Source organism: Trichechus manatus, unplaced genomic scaffold (genome assembly GCF_000243295.1).
Source record: "Trichechus manatus latirostris isolate Lorelei unplaced genomic scaffold, TriManLat1.0 scaffold00057, whole genome shotgun sequence".
In the NCBI taxonomy this organism is placed as follows: Eukaryota; Metazoa; Chordata; class Mammalia; order Sirenia; family Trichechidae; genus Trichechus; species Trichechus manatus.
Window position 1 is genome coordinate 387016 of NW_004443993.1, and position 24140 is coordinate 411155.

The 24140-nt window shown below is 44.4% G+C and overlaps 1 protein-coding gene across 3 annotated transcripts in view; it reads left to right on the top strand.

The window, feature by feature from the left end:
* The window catches only part of LOC111820954 (zinc finger protein OZF-like), a 32788-nt gene extending 26860 nt beyond the window's left edge, over positions 1-5928 (top strand). For all 3 annotated transcript variants that reach the window (XM_023733185.1, XM_023733183.1, XM_023733184.1), the window contains exons 4-5: positions 825-975; positions 1332-5928. In XM_023733185.1, coding sequence (XP_023588953.1) covers positions 825-975; positions 1332-2673 — 1493 coding nt within the window. In that variant the 3' untranslated portion in view covers positions 2674-5928. The remainder of the gene's footprint in view (positions 1-824; positions 976-1331) is intronic.
* The last annotated feature ends 18212 nt before the right edge of the window (positions 5929-24140 follow it).

Here is a 24140-nt window from a genome sequence, read left to right on the forward strand (position 1 = left end):
GTCAGTCGTTTTTGATATATAAAAAGAATAGATCAGGTAGGGACAGAGGCAGGAAAGCACAAATGGAGATTGATACCACATGGAGATCACCAAGGAACAGAGGAAGATAAGCTGAAAGAGACAAGAATTTTCCCCCAGAGAGAGCTTTCCCCTAGAGCTAGCACCCTGAATTTGGACTTCTAGGCCTCTAAACTATGAAAAAATAAGTTTCTGCTTGTTAAAGCCACCCATTTATGGTATTTCTGTTATAGCACCAATAAGAAACTAAGACACTCATCACATGCCTTTTTACATTGGCTCTATGTCAGTTATATGCATTTATTCTCCCAGAGATACAAGAGAAAGATGTAAGGAAAGTGAAAGTAGGATTCATCCAGGGCCATGTGTCAGGAACACAAGTAAGGGAAGAACCCTTTGAAGGACCAGCCCCGCATAGAAGGAATTAGATTTGAATAAACAAATGAGAAAAGTCTCTTTGGGGTTGAGGAGACTAAACTACACAGATACCTGATCTTCCTTTTCTGACTTTCAGTCCTTTCACAGCTGTGTTCCTGGGGAAATGCCTTCCCCTTTTCCTTTTATAACATTACATGTGTGTTGTGTCTCATGTCTTTCTACTTTATTCTCCTAATTACACCCTACTTAATATCACATTCACTCTTAATCTTTCTGTAAGTATTTTCTAGTAAATTGCTTTTAGACCATTTGTCAAGTCCTGAAATAGTCAAATACCCCAAGGTTTTTGTTTGTTCAAAGCTGCCTTTTTCTCCTGATAATTCCTTTTTATTTCGTATGGTGAACCTCATCTAAAATCATTTGGTCAGTTTCTCAAAACCTTAATGATGGAGAAAAGTTATCCAGTGAACAGATAATAGTACGATTAATGAAGAATAGCACCTCGCCCTCCATGTTAAGAGAAATCCGTGAATTCCATGGCATTGAAGACAAGCGTAACAACCAGGAGAGACATATGAGGTGAGTGTCAATCACACGATGAAGAATAGTGCCTGCTTTAGAAGAGAGACTTAAGTTGTCATGACAGTAAAATATATAAATAGGTATTTCTAAAATTGTGTGTTCACAGAATTTTTAAACTACAATATTTTCATAATATGGAATCTGGTATTGAATATTTGAAACATATTTCACTTGTACACAATTATCAGTATGCTCTATATTTTTGAAACACTGAGTAATGATAGCAGCGTCTCTGCCAGATGATTTAAACTATGAAATATGAGACAACTCAGCAAAAACATACGTGTTCTTTTTGTTCAGTAATGGTGAAATGGTAACAAATTTATTTCCAACAACATGTCTATTTTTAACAGGAGGCATATGTTAGAAAAACTCCATGAAAGTAATGAATGTATTGAATATGGAAAAACCTTCAGCTGGATTCCAAATGCGACTGTGCTTAACAGAATTCTTCCTAAAGTAAATCTTTCTGAATGCTGTGAGTGTGGAAAATTCATGGATCATTCATCACTTAAGCATCATATCAGATCTCACAATGGATGTAATACCTATCAGTGTAAAGAATGTAGAGATCTCTGCAGTTGTTACTCTCATCCAAGCATTCCTGTTAGAACTCTTATTGTAGAGAAACCCTATAAATTTAAGGTGTGTGGGAAAGGCTTCATTGGTATCTCAACTCCTAAAAATCATGTGACAACACTTATTGGAAAGAAACCCTATGAATGTAATGAAACTGGTAGCTTTTCATCCTTTGGCATGCATATGAGAAGTCCTAAGTATGAATGTAAAAAATATTCGAAAATCTATACTCATCCCTTATCCCTCACTTTAGATAAAAAAACTCATAGTAGAGATAAGATTTACGAATGTATGAAACGTGAGAAAGCCTCATCCATCATTAAACACATAAGAAAACACAATGAAGAGAGGCCTTATGAATGTAAGGAATGTGGGAAAGCCTTTAGTCGTTTTTCGTCTCTCATTACACATGTAAGAATTCACAGTGGAGAGAGACCTTATGAATGTAAAGAATGTGGAAAAGCTTTTAGTCATTCCTCATCCCTCACTGAACACATAAGGACTCACAGTGGAGAGAGACCTTATGAATGTAAGGAATGTGGAAAAGCTTTTAGTCGATCCTCACACCTCATTAACCATGTAAGAACACACAATGGAGAGCGGCCTTATAAATGTAAGGAATGTGGGAAAGCCTTTAGTCATTTCTCAATCCTCACTAGACATACAAGAATTCACAGTGGAGAGAGGCCATATAAATGTAAGGAATGTGGGAAAGCCTTTAGTCATTCCTCAACCCTCACTAAACATGTAAGAATTCACAGTGGAGAGAGGCCTTACGTATGTAAGGAATGTGGGAAAGCCTTTAGTTGGGCCTCATCTCTCACTATACATAGAAGAACTCACAGTGGAGAGAGGCCTTATGAATGTAAGGAATGTAGGAAAGTCTTTAGTAGTTCCTCATCCCTCACTGAACATGTAAGAACTCATAGTGGAGAGAGGCCTTATGAATGTAAGGAATGTGGGAAAGCCTTTAGCCAGTCCTCATCTCTCACTAAACATATAAGAACGCACAGTGGAGAGAGGCCTTATGAATGTAAGGAATGTGGGAAAGTCTTCAGTAATCTCTCATACTTCAGTTTTCACATAAAAAATCACACAGGACAAAAACCTTTATAATTTGAGGAATAGGGGAAAGACTAGTCAGTTCTCATCCCTCACTACACAAAGAAGAACTCACATTAGTGACCTTATGAATGTGAGGAATGTGGGAAAGCCGTTTGTTCCTCATTCAGTAAGCACAGTAGCTCACAGTGGACAGAGCTTATCAATGGAGGGAATGTGGAAAAGTCTCTAGTTATTCCTCCTCCCTCTCTAAACATACTCAAAGTGGAGAGGGTGGTTTTGAATGTGAAGAATATGGGAAAATCTGATGTCTCTTTCTTTGAAACACATCTGAGTAGGCATACTTGAGGGAAACAATTATGTGTAAGTGGTTTTGGATAGCTTTCATTCCTTTTCACAAACCTGAAAGATACATGGCGGAGAAGCCATGTAAGTGTAAGGAATGTGGGTAATTTTCTTTTCTCTGTCCTTTGAAAGACATTTGAATTCATGCATATGGAAAAGGTTTTCTTAACCATACTGAACATGTGAGGAGTGATAATGGAGAAATACTGTGTAATGTAAATTAGCTGGAAACATCTACATGTGTTTTTCCATTTTTAGACAATACATGAAACATTACACTGGTTGAGCCTATGAATATAAAAGCTAATGAAAACTTTCTCAGGATGCTGTGAGATGATGAATCACCTTGCAGTAAACAGTTTGGCTTTTTCCTGTGTTCCTGAGGCTAATGGATGTGGGATGGCCAAACCAGCAGGCAATGAGACCTCCACGAGGTGAGGCCAATAAAGGCTTTAGGACACGGAGGCTCAGTGAACTTCCTGGTTTGTGCAAGACACCCATGCATGTGGGAAGATAGTGCATCTCGGGACTTTTCCAGACCTCACCCTAGGAATCTCTTTTGTGTCTTTTGTGCTGCATTAAAGCTCTTACTGTCGGCATGGTACTTTCCGTGAAGTCTGTGAGTTGTTCTAGAGTATAACGAAACCCAAAGGAGTTAGTGGGGGCCAGCCAACCTGTCAGAAGTGGAAGGAGTCAGTTGGACTCCCGAGCTCAAGGCTGGCATTGGCATTTTTGGCAGTCTGAGTGCTCACCTATCCCTGGACAGCTAGGGTCAATGAGAAATTGTGTGCCACGTGGGCAGCTCGGTTCAGAACTGAACTGGAAAGAGAAGTTTGAGGTTTCCCCAGGATGCATTTGGCATGCAGAGTAGAATTTGTAATCCACCACAGAAGTTGACATCAGAGGTGAGATATGTCATTCTCCCTAGAATGCAGATACATATGAGAGCTCACACACTGGAGAGATGCTGTGATTATAATCATTATGAGAGCACCTTCAATCACATCATTTTCCTTTTTGTGCACAAGGAAATTTCAACCAGGGGAAGAATCTTCTCGCAAATACGGAGTGTACAGTGCCTTATACCCATGTGCATTGATTTTCACTATGTATTTCTGATGTAAACATTAAGGTGACAAATATTCTAAGTACTCTTTTGATTCTGTGATATGAAATTTGATAAGTAGTGTTTGTATTTTACATGATTTTTATAAAAGTTACGTTACAACATACCAACACATAGGTGTTTCGAAGTGTTTTCTTTTTGGGGGGTATACACCACCAAGTTCTCATTTTAGAAAATTTGATTTTAACTGAAAAATGTATGGAAAAGCAAATATTACTTAAAATCTCACCAATTTTGGTATTTTAGAATTTATTTTGGTTTTCCTTGTATGCAAAGCAGTGCTTTTAACAGAATCAGGATTGTACTTTACGTTCAGTGTTGTAGTGGATGTTTTGCGTTACATCTCATTTATTTTTCCTATCATCTTCCCTGGTTGACTGATGAGGAAACTGCAAAGAAAGTTTTAAGCCAAAATCATCCCACAGAAGTGTCCCTCTCTCTAATGGGGTTGTGAGAAGCAGGGTTTGCATGGAAAGACAGCTCATTCTCTGGCCCAAGGTGATGGTGGGCCCACATTCAGCCCCAACCTGACCTAGCTTCAGTGGAGCTGTCCTCACAAGCCCAGAGCCTATGCTCATCGACTGAGTCCTGGCTTTGTAATTCTAATTGTCCAAGAATGTGCCCCAGGCTGGGAGCTAAGGCTGTTGCTGGGCTGGAATAGTTTCTGGGCTCCACTTGCTCTGCACACCCACTGCAGGGCCTAGAGAAGATGAGAGCCCAGCTAGGGTTCCTGTGTTAGTGGGGACAAGGCAAGGGGCTTTTGGGCCTGCAGGTTTATCCAGTGCCACTCCGCCCCGTGCTGCAGTGGGAGTTGCCTCACTGGCTCTTCATGTAAGAGGGCTGGGAAATGGTGGCTGCAGTTAGTAGAAGCCTTCACATTAGACCTTCCCTTGACCCAGCAATTCACCTTGTAGAATCATCCTGTGGAAACCCCTGGGCATGATGGTATTTGTTGGTAGTAGTGATAGTGGAAACCCTGAGAGCAGCCACCAGGAAGGGAGTTAAACGCCTGGCCACACATCAGAATACTGAGCTGCCACTAAATGACTTTTTTCAGAAAAGTTTGGATCACAAAAGAGGCAATCGTAATGTGTGAAAGGCAGGATGTAAAACTGTGTGTACATGATGATGGCAGTTTATGAAACATTTACATAGAAATGTACATTTTACAAAGGCGGACAAACCAGCCTGTGGAGATGCTTCATCCTAGAACATTAACAGGGATTCTCCCCTAAAGGTGAGATTATAAGTGATATCTCATTTAGTTTCTCTGTAATTTCCAATTTTCTTAGTCATTGTTCATTGTTTGTAAAATTTTTTAACCTTATTTTTAAAATTAAAATATTTTTAAACACTTTTTTGTTTTAGAATGTTCAGTTATGTGACTTGACAAATGTATTAAGTGCTATAATGAGTAGCAGTGAAAGTACATAACAGTGCTACTCTTCCCTCCAAAACCCTCCCTCATGCTGCCCCTTTTTAGTCAAACCATCTCCTGACTGAATCCCTAGCAACTGTACATTGTTGCACTATGTAGATAGTTGATTCTGGCTCCTTTCACTTAGCATAATTCGAGAGTCATCCATGTTGATGAATGTGTCGATAGTTCCTTTTTATTCTGGGTAGTATTCCATGGTATAGACATGCCACAGTTCGTGTATTCACCATTTGGAGGACATTTGGATTTCTAGTTATCAATAAAGCTGATATAAACGTTCCTGTACAGACTTTATGTGTACAGAGACAGGGACCTTTGTGGCTCTGCATCTCCAGGGCTGGCAGGATTGCTGGCATGAATGCCTAAAGGCAGAACCTGTCACATCTGGGGAAGACGTGGAGGGTGCAGTGGGCATGAGGGGTGGCCCGATGGGCTGTGTATGCTGCACAGGAATTTTCTCCAGGTCTTGTATCTGTCCTTTTGCCTTGGGCATGCTGGACCCTCCTGAGCTCAGGAGTCACTCCCCTCTGCCCAGAGCTCTCATTCTTCCTCCATTGCATCAGAGATCAGCCACTCCAGCCCCCAGTGTACTGGGGCCTAGACGGGCAGGGTTTGCTAGTGTTGAACCAGGCCTATGCATCCCCTCTCCAGGCATTTTGCAGAAAAACTCCCCTTACTGCCATCCTGATGTGGCTCTTACTTCCCTCTCTTTGGGGCTTCAGCTCAGAAGCTAGCCTTGTGCGAGCCACAGGATTCTTCTCTGAGTCTTTGCCTGTCTCTGTGGGCCACTTGCCTCAGGGCCTGGAGGGTGAGGCTGTGAGGGGCAAAGACCTAGAGTCTGGGCTCTGCAGCCAGGCTGCCTGGTTCAGGTCTGGCTCCTGCACCTACCAGCTTGGGCCTGAACTTAGTTCCCCCATATGTTCGGCAGGAGTGATAACAGCTTTTTTCACACTGCTAATAGGATGGAAACCCTGGTGGCATAGTGGTTAAGAGCTACGGCTGCTAACCAAAAGGTCAGCAGTTCGAATCCACCAGCCGCCCCTTGGAAACACCGTGGGGCAGTTCTACTCTGTCCTGTAGCATTGCTATGAGTTGGAATCGACTCAATGACAACGGGTTTGGTTTTTTGTTTTTTTTTTTTATATAAGGATGAAGTCAGCCCACACCCCTCATGGACCTAGATGAGGTCAGATACAGCAGAGATGGGTCAGCGAGGGAAGGTGTCCTGTGGCTGTTCTCTGGCCCGAGTGATGTGTTCCAGGGTGAAGGGACCAGGGTGTCCCCTCAGGGCCCTGTTGGCTCAGGAAGCTGGCAGGTTGGCTCTGCTGCCCTTGGAGTGGTGCCTGGTGCACACAGTCCAGGGACCTGGCTCTTTTATCAGGGCCCCACACCCAGGTGTGGATGATTTGGGCCCTGGACTTCTTCCTCCTTCCTGAGTCCTGCTGGGGAAGGGAGTAGGTGCCGGCACAAGTCTAAATCCTGAGCTTGTCATCTGGGGCCCTTTGATCGCAAAGTTGCATCTTAGATCCCTCTTCTTCTCCAGTACTACCCTCGTCCACAGCCATGCTTTTGCGCATGCTGTTCCCTCTACCTGAATGCCATTCCTCTTCTCTGGGCCTTAACGTTTTACCCTCCTCTCAGGGCCGTTCTCACTGTCACCTTCTCTGGGCAAGGGGTATATTCCTTGTACCCTCCCACAGAAGGGTAGATGGACTGCACGAAACTTGAGTTCAGCAACTCAGGGACACAGGGAGGGGACCCAGGGTTACAGGGAAGAGTCCTTGGGGGCAAGGGGAGGGGAACCAGGGATGTGAGGAAGGAGGCCTGGGATATGAGGAGGGGTCCCCAGAAGGCATCCCTCCATTATCTGTTTCTGGAACCTTCATGTTCCCCGGGACCTGGCTATACCTTCAATAAGTCCAGGTGCTCAGTTTGGTGTTTCTTGAATTTCCCTCTTGTGCTTTTCACAGTCTTGTAGCCGTGTGACTTTGGGCAAGTCACTGAACTGCTCTGACCCTCTGTTTCATCGTCTATAAAAGGAAATAATAATTGTGAACATAACCACACCATTCTCAGGGCTCCTGGAAGGATTCAATAAAATCACAACTGTATGGCTCACTGTAGGGAAGCAGTCAATGCTTAATTCGTTATCATTGCTCTCTAATCCCTTTACTCATTCAGCAGTGTTGAGACTGTTAACGCCCTTTAAAACACTGGAACAAATTGTAATGTTTAGAAATCGATATATGAATATAAATTAAAATTGAATTCCCTGAAGCGACAGTGGATTTCCTGCTCACTAGCCACCACCAGGAAGCCTGCTGGACCTTAGCAGGCCAGACTGGATCCCATCACCTGTGCTTGACCCTTCCACCCGCAGACCTTGAGCCTAGAAGGGTGAGAGCCTGGTTTTGGCCTGGCCAGAGCGAGGTCTTAGCTTTTTTGCTGAGAATGAAGCAGGAGGGAGCTTGTGGGGGGGGGGGGTGGCACCGCATTGGGGGTGTTAACCCCGGCAGTACCCGAGGCCAGGAGACCCGGGGTGTGGCTGCTGCTGCTGGTACTGTGCCCTTGGCCCAGAGGGGAGTTCCCCTGAGTTCTGGGCCACCCCAGACCACACTGGACCCCTTAGCCCAAAGATCCCAGAAAGGGGGTGAGTCTGGTTTCTGTCCCAGCCTCGTGTTGAAGACCCCTTTCTTTCCAGGAGCACCTGTACTAGCTATTTCTCTTCACCGGCTCACCTCCCAGCACTTTGGGACTTCTGTGCCCTGTTGTGCCCTTAGCCAGCACTCCGTCCCCGCCCAGAGTATGCGCAGGAAGTGCTGGGAGGACCCTCGTGGGGACGCCATGAGGAGGTCCCTGCGTCTGTGTGGCTGGAACAGAAGGGCCTTTAATGCCCGCTCCACCTCAAGCCTGAGCTGTGGGTCCGCGTTTCATCCACACTGTCACCAGGTGGCTCTGGCTCCGGATCATGGACTTGGGACTCCAGACTGTTAGAGCTCGACCCTAGATTTCTGCGTTCACCCCTTTACCTTCTAGATGGGGAAACTGAGGCCCTCCATAGAGGCTCCTCCCCAACAATGTTTGACCCTCCCAAACTCTGGTGGCAGCTTTTCATCTCTTCCCCCTTCCTGACCACCTTCCTTTCTCCCTTTGGGGCCCCAGGATCGCACCTGCCTCCCCTTCCTGTTGTCCCTCCTGACTTGAGATCCAAACATCGGAAACTGAAAATGTCCCTCGGTCCAGCAGAGGCTGCTGCTCAGCGCGGCCTCGTTCCGACTTGATCTGCGGAGAAAGCGGAGTCAGAGCCGGCACTGCGGCTGCGCGGAGAGGGCGGCTCAGGATCAGAAACGCTAACGCAGCGGTTAGAAATGGGGTGACACCAGAGCGGTGCCCCCACAATGACAGGGTGGGATTCGTGTTTGGAGGGTGGGATGATGAAGGTGACCAGATGATTCTAGCATGGCCTCCCCGAGGCGGCTGCAGGATCAGGTCCCTGGCCGAGAGGAGTGGGAAGAACGCCCTCAGGATCCCCGGGAACGTGGCCGCGGGGTTTGTGGCTGCTCACTTCCGCTGCAGGTGTTCTCAGCGAGACTTCACGTAGGTTGGGCCCTTTGGCAGATGGAGAAATTGAGGTTCAGACAGGAGCTTCTCGAAGATAACACACCCACACCGTGAGCTCTTTGAGGACAAAGACTTTCATCTCTAGGTGCCTATCGTCTATCTCTGACACTCGCTGATTTATCCCCCCCTCCACTACCACCACTATTTCACTCTCCTGCCTACAGAGCCCACCAGGTCTCGTCCGTTCCCCTCTCCATGCCTGCTCCCAAGCCAGAGGAGAAGACATGGAGCCCTGAAAGACCACCCTAGTCTTGCAGTAACCCTGTGTCACCTTGTTGCTTTTCACCAGGAAATCACTCAGACTGCCTGAAAACGTGTTGACAGACCAGGGCGCTTCATTACCCATCAGCGTGTCTACTGGGGGCTGCTAAAGGCTCCAACTCTACTTGTGTAAACTGTGCTCACGCCATTAATTTGCTCAGAAACTCCTTTCATCACAGTGTAAAGGCTCATTTCAGCCTATCCTTGTCCAGGTTATTGAGTCTGGGATGCATGCGTTATCGTTTTCACCTACTCTGCAGAACATCCCAGAGTTCTGAGCAGAAATCAGGGGTCCACTTGGAGCCCTCCAGCCTCACCGGCACACCATCCAGAAGCCCCATTTAAAAGCAGGAGTGATGCATCTTCAGAGCATCCTGGTGCCGGGCAGCCTGAACACTGGGGTGTTGTCGGTGTTGCTGGCAGAGGCCAGAGTCAAGGGCAGCTTGGGTAAGAGATGGGGGTCGTTTCTGGTAGATGAATTTGAAGGGAGGTTGGGCCTGGGTGGGGCAGGGCTTCGGGTGTCCCTGCTCATGGGTCTGGGTGTTCTCAAGGTCAGGCTGGGCAATCTGCAGTGGGTGCGGGTCACCAAAAGTCCTCAGGACCCCCTCCTGGGTGGAACATTAAGAAGGCTGAGGTGGAGTCTTGGTGGGCCTGGAGTTCTGTGTCCGAGGGGTGCAGCACCATAAAGGAAGGCACAGAGTCTGGTAGGAGGTTGACAGGGTGGGCAAAGTGTGGCCGGAGCTCAGCCATGACTCCTGGGATCGGGATGGGGGCTTAATTTTTGACCCCGTCCTGAAGATCATGGGGAACAGAGGCTTCCAGGACAGGGACTGCACCCCTTCTCCATCTCCCTGTCATGCCCCAGGCTTCTCTTCCCGGTTCATTGTTGCACGATGAACGCCGGAGGGTGGACAGCCCACCGTGTCCCTACTGTCCTGTGGTCTCCCAGTCCACCTGTTACCATCATTGAGAAGTGTGGCCACATGAGCCAGGGCCAAGGGGGCAGAGCCAGAGCTGACCCAGCAGAGCTGCTGCAGGTGCCTGGCGCTGGGGGAGGGTTGGCCTTCTGGGAGGCAGAGACTTCGGGCCTGAGGCCATGGGCCCCAGAAGGTCCTGTCTCTGAGGGCATGACGGGTCTGAGTCGCATGTTCTACATTTCCTGGGCCTGGGGCATGGGTGGGCAGAGGCCAGCCCCGAGGTGAAGGACCCTAGGGGCTGGTGGTGACCCTGGCGTGCGGGACAGGGGCCTGCAGTAAGCAGCCGAGGTGGGGTAGAGAGGAGGAAACGGAGTCAGCAGAACGCACACGGAGGTTCTGTAGTTTGGAGCCTTCTCAGGCGGGTTGGGACCTCGAGCCCAGGGCAGTATACCCCCCACTCCCACCAGACTGCTGCTGTGGGTCACGCATCATGTCGCAGGTCGGGAAGGCCAGTTGCTTCCATGCCCTGAGCCCTCGTCCTGTCCCTAAATCCACCTGGACTCCAGGCGCACATGCTGGCTCTTGGAGACTTCCCACATTTGTCGCTGTGAGTCCTAGCCCTGTGCACTAAGGACCGCCTTCAGAGGTGGGAACACTGACTATCAAGGACGCTCCACGATGAGGTGGAAACGCTGGATTTGGCTCCTGTGTCCTGACTCCCCGTCCCGCCCACTTCCTCCGCGGACCAGGAAAACTCCCTTCCATACCCTCCTCCCCAGGCTGGTCCACCTGCCCCTTTTGCTTCCCCAGTCCCTTCCTGGGCTGCTCTCTGCCCAGTCATCCTGTGTGTGGTTCTGAGTCCACAAGATGGAGCCCTCCCAGAGGGCTGGTGGTCTGGCTGGTCTCCTGGGTGACCTTACCACCATCACTGCTGAGGACATTTTTGGTGGATGAAATGGACACCAAGGCTTGGTCATAAAACTGCAGCAGCCTCTTACTGTGTGACTGTGTACAGGCATGTGCAGTCTCAGTCACATACACACACCCATAAGCGTCCTTCAGACCCGTGGGATCTGCAGGTGGCTATCTTGTACCCAGGCCTCTCTGGGGGCTCAGGAGGGCAGTTGCCCTGAGCCCAGGAGCTCTTCTGCACTCCATGCTGGCCCCGCTTCGGGGCTTCCTCCTTATATGCCCTTCTTCAGGGCTAGGTGTCAAGCAGTCTCTGGCCAGGAGTGAAGATGTCCCCAGTGGGTATTTTTACCAACCCTGGGCCAGTCTCCACCTGTGAAATGGGCACAACACATCACAGGGGCTCCAGAGGCCTGGAGGCGGCCTGAGTGCAGTGGGCTTAGAGGTGGTCCTGAAGCCCGTGCCTGAACCTCAATCACCCCAGTGTATTTCTGTTTCTTATATAACCTTCCCCATACCCCTTGCTTAACCACTTTGTTAGCTTGTGTTGCAGAAAAATACCAAGTGTTTGAGGAAACCAAGGCCAGAGTGATAAACAAGAAGCCTGAATGAGAGCTGGCCCGCGGACCATGAACAGTCCAGACATGACCGTTTCACACACTATCTCTGCCCAGAATTATATAAGAGATTTCAAAAAAAATTGATGAATATGTATAACTTCCTAGATTAGAATCCCAATAAAGGCTGTAGCCTAGCCGCTGCTTCAGGAGCCAGATCTGGGCGAGACCCCTGGCTGCTTGCATCACTGCTCTGCAATAAAGTACTTTCTTTCCTTAAAACTCGGTGCTTCTTGTCTCTTGGCTTTACAGCGCACTGGACAGGGACCCACTTGGTCCGGCAACAGTCTGCTGCCTATAATGCTCAGGAAAGAGGGCTCCTGTTCTTGGGCACAGGACTGCCTGCCACCCTGTCTTTGCTTCTGGTCAATGGAATGTGCCTTTACCCTCTTGTTTTTAGCCTTGTTATAAGTTTTGTTTTCATTGAGGTGCAATTTACATAACATAAAATTAACCATTTTAAAGTGAACAATTGAGTGGATTTAGTACATTCACAATGTTGTGCAACCATCATCTGTATCTAGTCTAAAGCATTTTCATCAATGCTAAAAGGTGATCCTATAACCATTAAGAAGTTCCTTTCCATTCCTCCCAGCCTCCATCCCCTGTTGTTATTGTTGTTAGGTGCCATCGAGTCAGCTCCGATCCAGTATAACAGAACAAAACACTGCCTGGTCCTTCACCATCCTCACAATTATTGCTGTTTGAGCCATTGTGCAGTCACTGTGTCAATCCATCTCATTCAGAGTCTTCCTCTTTTTTGTGTACCCTCTACCTTACCAAGCATGATGTCCTTCAGGGACTGGTCCCTCCTGATAACATGCCCTAAGTACATGAGAAGAAGTCTCGCCATCCTCGCTTTCAAGGAACATCTTAGTCCTCAAAGTGACATCTTTGCTTTTGAACACTTTAAAGAGGTCTTTTGCAGATTTGTCCAATGCATATATCGTTTGATTTCTTGACTGCTGCTTCCATGGGTGTTGATTGTGGATCTAAGTAAAACGAAATCCTTGACAACTTCAATGTTTTCTACATTTATCATGATGTTGCTTATTGGTCCAGTTGTAAGGATTTTTGTTTTCTTTATGTTGAGGTGTAATCCATACTGAAGGATGTGGTCTTTGATCTTCATCAGTGCTTCAAGTCCTCTTCCTTTTCAGCAAGCAAGGTTGTGTCTTCTGCATATGGCACATTGTTAATCTTGATGCCTCATTTTTCTTCATATAGTCCAGCTTCTCAGATTATTTGCTCAGTATACAGATTGAATTAGTGAAAGGATACAAACCTGATGAATATTAGTGTTCAATGTGTCAAATCTATTCTTGAGATGATCTTCAAATTCAGGTGGGATATACTTAAGGTGCACTTTGCTTCTCATGGACCACTAATCTGCTTCCTGTCTCTATGGATTTGTCTATTCTGCATATTCCATATAAATGGAATCATACACTATGTGAACATTTGTGTCTGACTTCTGTCACTTAGCATAGAGATTTGGGGGTTTACCCACGTTGTGGTCCTTTGCTGATTTTTAAATTGGGTGGTTGAATTGTTGAGTTGTTAGCCTTTTCTAAACATATGTATTTTTTTTTATTAGACCCTTATCCAATATATGATTCGTAAATATTTTCTCCCATTCTGCAGGTTGCTTTTCTCCACTTTCTTGATAATATCTGTGATGGTTAAGGTTGTTTGTCAACTTGGCTGGGCCATGAATCTCAGTGGTTTGGCAGTTACGTAATGAGGTAATCATCTCCACGATGAGATATGATATAATGTAATCACTTTCATGATGAGATTTGCTATGAGCAGCCAATCAGTTGAAAGGGAGTTCCCTTGGGTGTGGCCTGCATCCAATATATATGGACGTTCTGGCAAAGCTCATTGGCTTTTGCTTGCTCTGGATCCTGCATCTGGCTTGTCATCCTCTAACATTTATTCTTGGGACTTGAGCCAGTGGCTTGCCATATTGCCTGCGAATGTTGGGATTCGCTGGCCTTCACAGCTTGTGAGTCAGCAGCCTGCCATGTTACCTGCTGATCTTGGATCTGTCAGCCTCCAAAGACTGTGAGCCAGCAGCCTGTTGTCTGACATGTTGATCTTGGGTTCATCAGCCCCTGAAGCAATGTGAGTCCGGAGAAGCCTCCAGCCTGATGCCTGACCCATGGACTTGGGACTTGTCAGCCTCTACCACTGTTAGCCATTTCCTTGAGATAAATCTATCTATCTATATATATACATAAATATACATACATACATATTTATACATATATATACACACATACACACGAGCTTCACTGGTTTTGCTTCTCTAGAAAACCCAGCCTAAGACATTTGGTACTGAGAATGGTTCTAGAGAAACAAAATTTTAAGGGTAAGATTTCTAAATTGGTTCTCCAGCCTGATTAATCTTAAAGATGTTGATGACTCTGCTTCCAGTAGTAAAGAGAGCACTGCTAATCCATGGTATGAGGTGGCAATAGAAATACACAACATATCACCACCAAAAGGTCAAGTATTGGTGACAAGTGAGGCTCTGGGTAATCACGTTTGATACTTTTCTACAATTCTGTCAGAATGAGAAGTGTAAGGAAGCTGGTTGGTTGGTCCTACTTTTGTTAGACAAAATCGTGAAAAAAGAGATGAGCTCAGGGCTCCAGAGTCAAAGCTCAAGCACCACATAAATGACCTCAAAGTTACCACTTACGCCCTGAAAGAAAGGCTTATTTCTTGTAGTAATAGAGCTGATATTGTTGAAAACCAAAGCCAGAGTATTATCAGAAAAGTGGCTGAATTACAAAGCCAATTGACTTCCCCGCCTCGAATCATGTCTGAAGTTAAACTAAGGGCATTGATTGAGAAGAAATAGGATCCTGAAACTTGGGATAGGGACATATGGGCAAATAATCAGGAAACTGGAGACACTGAGCCCCTATATTCTGTTGGATCGAGCCAGCCAACAAAACCATTAGCCCCCCCACCCCCATCTGATGACATTAACCCAGCTGTGTCTGAAGAGCCATTGAGACAGTGCCTAGGGCAGCATCTGAGTCATTGCCTGGTGCATCATCTGAGGCAGATGCCTTACAAGACATTGCTGAATGTTTTCAGTACACATCCCCACCAGCCATTTTTGCTTCTAGACCTATAAATGGACTTAAGCTCCAGTGAGCTGTGAAAGATGAAGGTTGGAAGTCACTCAAAAGACGACTGAGAAGGAGCTGCCTCCTCAAAGTAGAGTTGACCTTAATGATGTGGATAGAGCCAAGCTTTTGGGATGTTCATTTGCTGATGTGGCAAGACTCAAACTGAGAACAGTTGAAAACATCCATTAATAGTAAGAACGTGGAATACACGAAGTATGAACCTAAGAAAATTGGAAATCATCAAAAATGAAATGGAATGCATAAACATCAATATCCTAGGTATTAGTGAGCTGAAATGGACAGGTATTGGCCATTTTGAATTGAACAATTGTATGGTCTACTATACCGGGAAAGACAAATTGAAGAATAGCATTGTGTTTGTCATCAAAAAGAACATTTCAAGATCCTGAAGTACAATAGTGTGAGTAACAGGATAATATCCAGATGCCTAAAAGGAAGACCAGCTAATACGACTAATATTCAAATTTACACACCAACCACTAAGGCCAAAGATGAAGAAATTGAAGATTTTTACCGACTTCTGCAGTCTGAAATTGATCAAACATGCATTCAGGATGTATTGATAATAACTGGTGACTGGAATGTGAAAGTTAGAAACAAAAAGAATCGGTATTTTGAAAATATAGCCTTGGTGATAGCAACGACGCCAGACACCGCATGATAGAATTTTGCAAGACCAATGACTTCTTCATTGCAAATACCTTTTTTCAACAACATAAATGGAAACTATACACGTGGACCTTGCCAGATGGAATATGCAGAAATCAAATCTATTACATCTGGGAAACAGAATGGAAAATCTCGATATCATCAGTAAGAACAAGGCCAGGGCTGACTGTGGAACAGATCATCAATTGCTCATATGAAAGTTCAAGCTGATGCTGAAGAAAATTTAAACAAGTCTACGAGAACCCAAGTATGACCTTCAGTATGTCCCACCTGAATTTAGAGACCATCTCAAGAATAGATTTGATGCATTGAACACTAATGACCGAAGACCAGACAAGTTGTGGAATGACATCTATGACATCATACATGAAGAGAGCAAGAGGTCGTTAAAAAACAGGGAAGAAAAAATAGACCAAAATGGAAGTCAGAAGACATTTTGAAAAGTAAATAATCAAACTTTTGGGGGATTACTGGATACTGGATACACTAATTCCAAGAGACCCAAAACGTCACTGTGGCCCACCAGAGTGGGTGCATATGGAGGTCAGGTTATTAATGGAGTCTTAGCTCACATCCATTTCAGTAGGTCCAGTGGGTCACCAAACCCATCCTGTAGTGATTTCCCCAGTTCAGGAATGCATAATTGGAATAGATATACTCAGTAACTGGCAGAACCCCCAAACTGGGTCACTGACAAATGGAGTAAGGGATATTATGGTAGAAAAAGTCAAGTGGAAGCCATTAGAACTGCCCCTACCTAGGAAATTAGTAAACCAAAAGCAATACCACATTCTTGGAGGGATTGAGGAAGTTACACCCACCATCAAGGACTTGAAGGATGCAGGGTTGATACTTCCCACCACATACACATTCGACTCATTCGGTCTGTGCAAAATTAAAAAAAGAATCTTGAAGAATTACAGTGGGTTATTGAAAACCAAGTGGTGACTCCAACTGTAGCTGCTGTTCCAGATGTGGTTTCATTGCTTGCAAAAATTAATACATCTTCTGGTACCTGGTATTCAGCTATTGATCTAATGCCTTTTTCTCCATACCTGTTTCAAAGGACCTCCAGAGGAGTTTGCCTTCAGCTAGCAAGGCCAGCAATCCACCTTCACTCTTCTACCTCAGGGGTGTATCAACTCTCCTGCCATATGTCATAATTTAGTCCTCAGGGACCTTGTTGCCTTTCCCTTCCACAAGACATCACAATTGTCCATTACATTAATGACATTACACTGATTAGACCTAATAAGGAAGAAATGTCAAAGACTCTGGACTTACTAGTAAAACATTTGCAAGCTAGACTATGGGAAATTAATCCCACAAAAATCCACCTCAGTGAAATTTCTAGGGGTCCAGTGGTGTGGGGCTTGTTGAGATATTCATTTTAAAGTGGAGGATAAGTTATTGCCTCTGGCCCCTCCCACAGCTAAAAAGGAGACACAACACTTGGTGGGCTTCTTTGGATTTTGGAGGCAACATATCCCTCATTTGGGTGTGCTACTCTGACCTATTTATCAAGTGACTAGGAAAGCTGCTCGTTTTGAGTGGGACCCAGAACAAGAGACAGCTCTGCAACAGGTTCAGGCTGCCTCGCAAGTCACTCTGAAACTTGGGCCATATGCTCTGGCTGATCCAATGGTGCTTGAAGTGTCAGTGGCAGATAGAGATGCTGTTTGGATTCTTTGGCAGGCCCCTACTGGCGAATCACACTGCAGACCCTTAGGATTTTGGAGCAAAGCCCTGCTACCCTCTGCAGATAACTTCTCTCCTTTTGAGAAACAGCTTTTGGCTTGTTATTGGGCCTTAGTAGACTAAACACTTAATCATGGGCCACCAAACCAACATGCAGCCTGAGCTGCCCATCATGAACTTGTTGTCTGAACCACAGAACCATAAAGTCAGATGTGCACAACAGCACTCCATCTTTAAACGGAAGTTGTATATACAAAATCAGGCCTGAGCAGGACCTGAAGGCACAAGTTGCATGAGGAAGTGGCCCAAATGCCCATGGTCTCCACTTCTGTCACATTACCTTCCTGTCTGCACCTATGGCCTCAGAAGGAGTTCCTTATGATCAGTTGACCAAATAAAACTCATGCCTGGTTTACAGATGGTTCTGTGAAATATGCAGGCATCACTCAAAAGTGGACAGCAGCAGAACTACAGCCTTTCTGGGAACTCCCCGAAGGACAGTGGTGAAGGGAAATCCTGCCAATGGGAAGAACTTCAAGCAGTGCACCTTGTTGTTCACTTCGCCTGGAAGGAGAAATGGCCAGATGTGTGATTATATACTGATTTAAGAGCTGTGGCCAATGGTTTGGCTGGATGGTCAGGGACTTGGAAGAAACATGATTGGAAAACTGGAGACAAGGAGATATGGGAAAGAGGTATGTGGATAGACTTCTCTGAATGGGCCAAAGAAGTGACGATATTTCTCTCTCATGTGAATGCTTACCAAAGGGTGACTTGGCTGAAGAGGATTTTCACAATCAAGTGGATAGGATGACACATTCTGTGGAAACCAGTCATCCTCTTTCCTCAGCCCCTCCTGTAATTGCCCAATGAGCTCATGAACAAAGTGGTGGCAGGGATGAAGCTTATGCATAGGCTCAGCAACAAGGGCTTCCACTCAGCAAGGCCAACTTTGCTACAGCAACTGCTGAGTGCCCAATCTGCCAGCAGAAGGGACCAACACTGAGTCCCTGAAATGGCACCATTCCTCGAGGTGATCAGCCAGCAACCTGGTGGCAGTTAGATTACATTGAACAGCTTCCATCATGGAAAGGGTGGCATTTTGTTCTTAACTGGCACAGGTATTTACTCTGGATATGGATTTGCCTTCCCTGCACACAATGCCACTGAAAAAACTACCATCCATGGACTTACAGAATGCCTTATGCACTGTCATGTTATCCCACACAGCATCACCTCGGATCAAGGACTCACTTCACAGCAAATGGAGTGTGTCAATGGGCCCATGATCATGGAATTCACTGGTCTTATCATGTTCCCCATCATCCCAAAACAGCTAGCTTGATAGAACAATGGAATGGCCTTCTAAAGACACAATTATGGCACCAGCTAAGTGGCAATACCTTCCAGGGTTGGGGCAATGTTCTCCAGGAGGCTGTATATTGTCTAAACCAGCGTCCAATATATAGTGCTCTTTCTTCCATAGCCAGGATTCATGGGTCCAGGAATCAAGGGGTGGAAATGGGAGTGGCACTACTATTACCCCTAGTGACTCACACAATTTTTGCTTTCTATTCCTGAAACCCTATGCTCTGCAGGTCTAGAGGTCTTATTTCCAAAGGGAGGAATGCTCTCACCTGGAGACACATCAATGATTCCATTGAACTGGAAGTTAAGAATGCCACCTCCCAACTTTGGGCTTCTCATGCCTGTTGATCAACAGGCAAAGAAGGCAGTTACTGTATTGGCTGATGAGATTTATCCTGATTATCAAGGAGAAATAGGATTGATATTATATAATGGAGGTAAATCAGTGTATGTCTGGAATACAGGAGATCCCTTACGGCGTCTCTTAATACACCCATGCCATGGGAGTAAAGTCAACAGAAAACTCTTGCTGTTGTTAGATGCCGTAGAGTTGGTTCCAACTCACAGCAACCCTGTGTACAACAGAACGAAACACTGACCGATCCTGTCCCATCCTCACAATCGTTGCTATGCTTGAGCCCATTGTTGCAATCACTGTGTCCATCCATCTCATTGAGGGTTTTCCTCTTTTTCACTCTCTACCAAGCATGATGTCCTTCTCCAGGGACAGATCCCTCCAGATAACAAGTCCAAAGTATGTGAAATGAAGTCTCGCCGTCCTTGCTTCTAAGGAGCATTCTGTCTTCTTCCAAGACAGATTTGTTCATTCTTCTGGCAGTCCATTGTATGTTCAGTATTCTTCACCAACTCCATAGTTCAAAGGCATCAATTATTTGGTCTTCCTTATTCATTGTCTAGCTTTCACATGCATATGAGGTGACTGAAAAGACCATGGCTTGGGTCAGGAGCACCTTAGTCCTTAAAGTGACATATTTGCTTTTTAACACTTTAAAGAGGTCTTTTGCAGCAGATTTGCCCAATGCAATGTGTAGTTTGATTTCTTGATTGCTGCTTCCATGGGTATTGAGGACCCAAAAAAAACAAAATCCTTGGCACTTGGTTTTTCATACAAGTTTAGGAACTCCTTGTCTATTCCTATCTTGTTGAGAGTTTTTTTCTTTTTTTTAAATCATAAAGGGGTATTGGATTTTATTAAATGCCTTTTCTGTGTCTCTTGAGGTGATTATGTAGTTCTTTTCCTTTGTTCTGTTAATATGGTGTGTTATATTGAATGATTTTCTAATGTTGAATGGTACTTGGGTTTTTAGAATAAATCTCACTTGGTCATGGTGTAAATTCTTTTAACATGTCATTGGATTCTGTTCCCTAGTATTTTGTCCTGAATTTTTGCATCAATAGTCATGAGGGATACTGATCTGTAGTTTTCTTGCGATGTCTTTGTCTGGCTTTGGTATCAGGGTAATGCTGGCTGCGCAGAATGAGTTAAGGCAAATTTCATTTTTTAATGATTACTGGGAATTGTCTCAAAAACTGTATACATATTTTATGCATTATTTAAGTTTAAACTTGTTTCCTAGTGCCTTAAGTTACTATTTTGTGTGCCTGTGTGTGCAGGTGCTCAAGCCATGTGTCCGTGTGTGCATCCATGTGAATGCTGAAGACAAAATGACATTAGCTCTAAACTTAGATTACTTAAGTCTTAATTATATCCTATTACTATTTTTATTTAATCACAAATTTAATCTTCCTGTTTTTCTCCTCGAACTTTATAAATAGCTTAAGTGTTCAAATATATTCTTTTATTGTTTGATATTGTACTGTCCTGCTGGACCACCAGTTTGGGCAATTCCAAAGGCAGGAGATGGGATGGCAGGCAATGAAATGGCTCCTACCTGCCCTCACAACTGTTCGGTGTGGATCTTGAAAAATGAGGCACTAGAAGACTTGTTGATCAGTCCAAAGCCTTTAATTGTTGTTTGGTGCTGTTGAGTCTGTTCTGACTCAGTTCTGACTCATAGCCACCCTATGTATAACAGAATGAAATGTTGCTTGGTCCTGTGCCATCCTCACAATAGTAGCTATGTTTCAGTTCACTGTCGCAGCCACTGTGTCAATCCATCTTGTTTAAGGTCTTCCTCTTTTTCGCTGACCCTCTACTTTACCAAACACGAAGTCCTTCTCCAGGGACAGATCCCTCCTGATAACATGTCCAAAGTATGTGAGATGTAGTCTTGAAATCCTTTTTTAGAAGGAGCATTCTGGTCGTACTTCTTCCAAGATAGATTCGTTCATTCTTTTGGAAGTCCACTGTATATTCAATATTCTTCACCAACACAATTCAAAGGCGTCAATTCTTCTTTGGTTTTATTTATCATCCAGTTTTCACATGCATATGATGCGGTTTAAAACATCATGGCTTGGTCAGGCGCACCTTAGTCTTCAAGGTGATATCTTTGCTTTTTAACACTTTAAAGGGGTCTTTTGCAGCAGATTTGCCCAATGCAATGCGTTGATTTCCTGACTGCTGCTTCCATGGGTGTTGATTGCGGCGCCAGATAAAATGAAATCCTTGACAACTTCAATCTTTTCTCCATTTATCATAATGTTGCTTATTGGTTCAGTTATGAGGATTTTTGTTTTCCTTATGTTGAGGTGTAATCCATACTGAAAGCTGTGATCTTTGATCTTCATCAGTGGTTCAAGTCCTCTTCACATTCAGCAAGGAAGGTTGTGTCATCTGCATATTGCAGGTTGTTAATGAGTCTCCCTCCAATCCTGTTGCCCCATTCTTCTTCAGAAGATTATCTGGTCAGCATAGAGATTGGAGATTGAATAGGTATGGTGAAATGATATAAGCCTGATGCGTACCTTTCCAGACTTTAAACCACGCACTATCCCCTTGTTCTGTTTAAATGACTGCCTGTTGATCCATGTACAGGTTCCTCATGAGCACAATTAAGTGTTCTGGAATTCCTATTCTTTGCAATGTTATCCATAATTTGTTATGATCACAGTCTAATGCCTTTGCATAGTCAATAAAACACAGGTAAACATCTTTCTGGTATTCTCTGCTCTCAATCAGGATCTATCTGACATCAGCAATGATATCCTTGGTTCCATGTCCTCTTCTGAATCCAGCGTGAATTTCTGGCAGTTCCCTGTCGATATACTGCTGAGGCCACTTTTGAATGATCTTCAGCAAAATTTTACTTGCGTGTAAGATTAGTGATACTGTTATAATAATTCCTGCATACGGTTGGATCACCTTTCTTGTGAATAGGCATAAATATGGATCTCTTCAAGTCAATTGGCTAGGTAGTCTTCCAAATTTCTTGGCACAGATGAGTGAGCACTTCCAGTGCTGCAACCTTTTGTTGAAACATCTCAATTGGTATTCTGTCAATTCCTGGAGCCTTGGTTTCTGCCAATGCCTTCAGTGCAAGTTGAACTTCTTCCTTCAGTACCACTGGTTCCTGATCATATGCTACCTCCTGAAATGGTTGAACATCAATCCTTTTTGGTATAGTGAATCTGTGTATTCCTTCTATCTTCTTTTGATGCTTCCTTCATCGTTTAATATTTTTCTCATAGAATCCTTCAATATTGCAACTCGAGGCTTGAATTTTTTCTTCAGTTCTTTCAGCTAGAGAAATGCCAAGCGTGTTCTTCTCTTTTGGTTTTCTATCTCCAGCTCTTTGTACATGTCGTTATAATACTTTACTTTGTTTTCTCAAGCCACTGTGTGAAATCTGTTCAGCTCTTTTACTTCATAATTTCTTCCTTTTGCTTTAGCCACTCAACATTCAAGAGCAAGTTTCAGAGTCTCTTCTGACATCCATTTTGGTGTTTTCTTTCCTATCTTTTTAATGACCTCTTGCTTTCTTCATGTATGATGTCCTTGATGTCATTCCACAACTCGTCTGGTCATCAGTGTTCAATGCATAAAATCTATCCTTGAGATGGTCTCTAAATTCAGGTGGGATATACTCAAGGTCATACTTTGGCTCTCGTGGACCTGTTTTAACTTTCTTCAGCTTCATCTTGAACTTACATATGAGCAATTAATGGTCTAGTCCACAGTCGGACCCTGGCCTTGTTCTGGCTGATGATATTGAGCTTTCCCATTGTCTTTTTCCATAGATGTAGTCGATTTGGTTCTTGTGTATTACATCTGGTGACATTCACATGTATAGCCGCCATTTATGTTGTTGAAAGGAAGTATTTGCAATGAAGAAGTCTTTGGTCTTGCAAAATTCTATCATGATCTCTGGCATCACTTCTATCACCAAGACCATATTTTCCAACCACCAATCCTTCTTCTTTCCAACTTTTGCATTCCAATCACCAGTAACTATCAATACATCCTGATTGTATGTTTGATCAATTTCAGACTGCAGAAGTTGGTAAAAATCTTCAATTTCTTCATCTTTGCCTAGTGGTTGGTGCAGAAATTTGAGGAACAGTCATATGAACTGGTCTTCCTTGTAGGTGTATGGATATCGTCCTATCACTGACAGTGTTGTACTTGAGGATAGATCTTAAAATGTAGAGTCAATTACAATTCATAGTGACCCTATGTACAAAACAAAACATGGCCCAGTCCTGTGCCTTCCTCACAATCTGTTATGCTTGAGCCCATTGTTGCAGCCACCGTGTCAATCCATCTTGTTGAGGATCTTCCTCTTTTTTGCTGACTCTCTACCAAGCATGATGTCCTTCTCCAGGGATTTACCCCTCCTGATAGCATCCCAAAGTATATGAGAAGTAGTCTCACCATCCTTGCTTCCAAGGAGCACTCTGTTCGTACTTCTTCCAAGACAGAGTTGTTCATTAGACGGTCCATGGTATGTTCAATATTCTTTGACAACACAATTCAAATGTGTCAATTCTTTGGTCTTCCTTCTTCATCGTCCAGCTTTCACAGGTATATGAGGTTGTTGAAAACACCATGGCTTGTGTCACGCACACCTCAGTCTTCAATGTGACATCTTTGCTTTTCTACACTTTAAAAAACGTCTTTTGCAGATTTGCCCAATGCAATGTGTTGTTTGATTTCCTGACTGCCACTTCCATGGGTGTTGACTGTGGATCCATGTAAAACGAAATCCTTGACAACTTCAATCTTTTCTCAGTTTATCATGATGTGGCTTATTGGTCCAGTTGTGAGGAGTTTTGTTTTATGTTGAGGTGTAATCCATACTGAAGGCTGTGGTCCTTGATCTTCATCAGTAAATGCTTCAAGTCCCCTTCACTTTCAGCAAGCAATCATTTCAGGAGGTAGCATATGATCAGGAATTGGCAGAATACCAATTGAGATGTTTAACAAACAGATGCAGCACTGGAAGTGCTCACTTGTCTATACCA